General features: G+C 52.5%; 1 protein-coding gene across 1 annotated transcript; it reads left to right on the plus strand.

The window, feature by feature from the left end:
* Positions 1–2,445, plus strand: LOC133544263 (ADP-ribosylation factor-like protein 4C). Its single transcript, XM_061889423.1, has one exon. It carries the CDS (start codon positions 577–579, stop codon positions 1,156–1,158), a length of 582 nt encoding a protein of 193 aa, XP_061745407.1. The 5' UTR covers positions 1–576; the 3' UTR covers positions 1,159–2,445.

Here is a 2,445-nt window from a genome sequence, read left to right on the forward strand (position 1 = left end):
ACCCAATATCTAAGTTACATTTAAACCAGTGTGGGTGGCACTGGGAGCAGGTGGGTAAAGTGTCTTGCCCAAGGACACAACGGCAGTGACTAGGATGGCAGAAGCGGGAATCGAACCTGCAACCCTCAAGTTGCAGGCACGGCCACTCTACCAACCGAGCTATACCGCCCCATTAATTTGATATTGCCTCAAGGGCCACGGCGGGCCAGAGTTTGACACCCATGCACTAAGTGTATCTTGTGTTTTTTATCTTGATTTAATAAAATAAGAAAAATAAAAAGAGCCGTATCGTTCGCGAACGACCCACCACTCTTTCCCATGGCTTGTTTTATGCCCTCGCGTCACGCAGGGCGCGCGTTGGCGCACCCGCACCGCCGCCTGCGCACTCGCTCGCGCGCGGCAAACCCCCCACGGGCGGACGCAATGTCCCATCCACGCGCGTGTCCTCCGTCCACACCGGACGCCGTCGTCGGCGTGACGCCAGGGAGGCTGCGGCCCGCGCGGCTCCCGGAGAGCCTCCGCGCCGCGCCGCGGACGCGCTGATCTGCACCCGGGCCGCGTCATCCTCCCCGCAGGATGGGGACGAGCTTCTCCGGCCTGGCGGCCTTCCAGTCCCTGCACGTCGTCATGCTGGGCTTGGACTCGGCGGGCAAGACCACGGTGCTCTACCGGCTCCGCTTCAACGAGTTCGTCAACACGGTGCCCACCATCGGCTTCAACACGGAGCGCATCCGGCTGGGCGGCGCGGGCGCCTCCAGGGGCATCAGCTGCCACTTCTGGGACGTCGGCGGCCAGGAGAAGCTGCGTCCGCTGTGGAAGCCCTACAGCCGCTGCACGGACGGCATCGTCTACGTGGTGGACTCCGTGGACGCCGAGCGGCTGGAGGAGGCCCGGGCCGAGCTGCACCGGATCGCGCGCTTCTCCGAGAACCAGGGCACGCCGCTGCTGGTGGTCGCCAACAAGCAGGACCTGCCGCGGGCCCTCAGCGTGGCGGACATCGCGCGGCATCTGGCCCTCGGGGAGCTGCCTCCGTCCACGCGGTACCACGTGCAGCCCGCCTGCGCCATCACCGGCGACGGCCTGCGCGAGGGCGTGGACGCGCTGCACGACATGATCGTCAAGAGGAAGTCGCTCAAGCGGAAGAAGAAGAGGCAGTGACTGGTCACGTGACCTTCAGCCAGGGGGGATGGAAAGTGGCGTGGACGTGACGTCATCATTGTCGCGTGATGACGTCACGCAGCAAGTACTGGACGTCTGTTAATTCAAGTGAGCGCGGGAACGTCTCATCCAAAAAAGTGCCAAACATTTTGCCACCATCTCCGACGCCATATTGTGACTGTTCTCCCTTCCCGGATGTTACAGTAGCAGAAGATGCTGCATGCGAGCTTCGATACAAACACAGCATTGTTGTGACTAATAACTCCTCTTAAATGACTTAAAATATCATACTCAGCACAGCGGAAAGTATTTATTCGAGTTGAATGTTGAACGCGGATGAAGGGAGCATGTCTTACTTGAAACCGCCACCAGAGGGCGCGCGCCCACGTGTCCCAGAGGCGTGAGGAGAGTATGGCCAACTCGGTTTCGGGCTGTCTCCTATATGATTGGTCGGAAGGCATCACGTGACGACCGGGCGCCATGTTTGCTTCCAACTTTGAGCCGGCCACAGCTGGCGCTTTGCAGACTTCCTCCTTCGACCTCTTCTAATTGAAGAGTTGTGTTTTTTTGTCGTGTAAACATGCATATTATTACACAGCTGACATACTGTTTTTGTTATTGACAGGTTTTATTGATTTTAATGATTACAAACACACAAGCTCAGTTGGTAGAGTGGCCGTGCCAGCAACTTGAGGGTTGCAGGTTCGATCCCCGCTTCCCCCATCCTCGTCACTGCCGTTGTGTCCTTGGGCAAGACACTTTACCCACCTGCTCCCAGTGCCACCCACACTGGTTTGAATGTAACTTAGATATTGGGTTTCACTATGTAAAGTGCTGAGTCACTAGAGAAAAAACGCTATATAAATATAATTCACTTCACACAATAGTCACACACAATCCATAGTAGTCAATTATGGATTTCATGTGGCAAAAATAACATACAAAATGATATAAATAACAACTATATGAATTGTATTTACAATATATATCTGTATATATATATATATACGTATATATATGTATATATATATATATACATATATAAAGTCGAGGTTTCTGTGGTTTATCTGTTATACAGTGCTCAAACTAGTTATACTAGAGCGAGATATACGTTAGGTCGGAAAAAACACAGAGGCTAAATAATCCCTACAAGCCTGTTGGGAATTTAAAGTCAGGGAAATATGCGAAACAGGCTTGTAGGGATGATATAGACTCTTTATTTTTTCTGAACTAATATATATATATATATATATATACACACATATATAGAGACATGTATATATATAT

Source organism: Nerophis ophidion, linkage group LG27 (genome assembly GCF_033978795.1).
Source record: "Nerophis ophidion isolate RoL-2023_Sa linkage group LG27, RoL_Noph_v1.0, whole genome shotgun sequence".
Classification (NCBI taxonomy): domain Eukaryota; kingdom Metazoa; phylum Chordata; class Actinopteri; order Syngnathiformes; family Syngnathidae; genus Nerophis; species Nerophis ophidion.

What these genes read in the sequence shown, in the direction of transcription:
- LOC133544263 (XM_061889423.1), top strand. Translation starts at nt 577, where the DNA reads ATGGGGACGAGCTTCTCCGGCCTGGCGGCCTTCCAGTCCCTGCACGTC.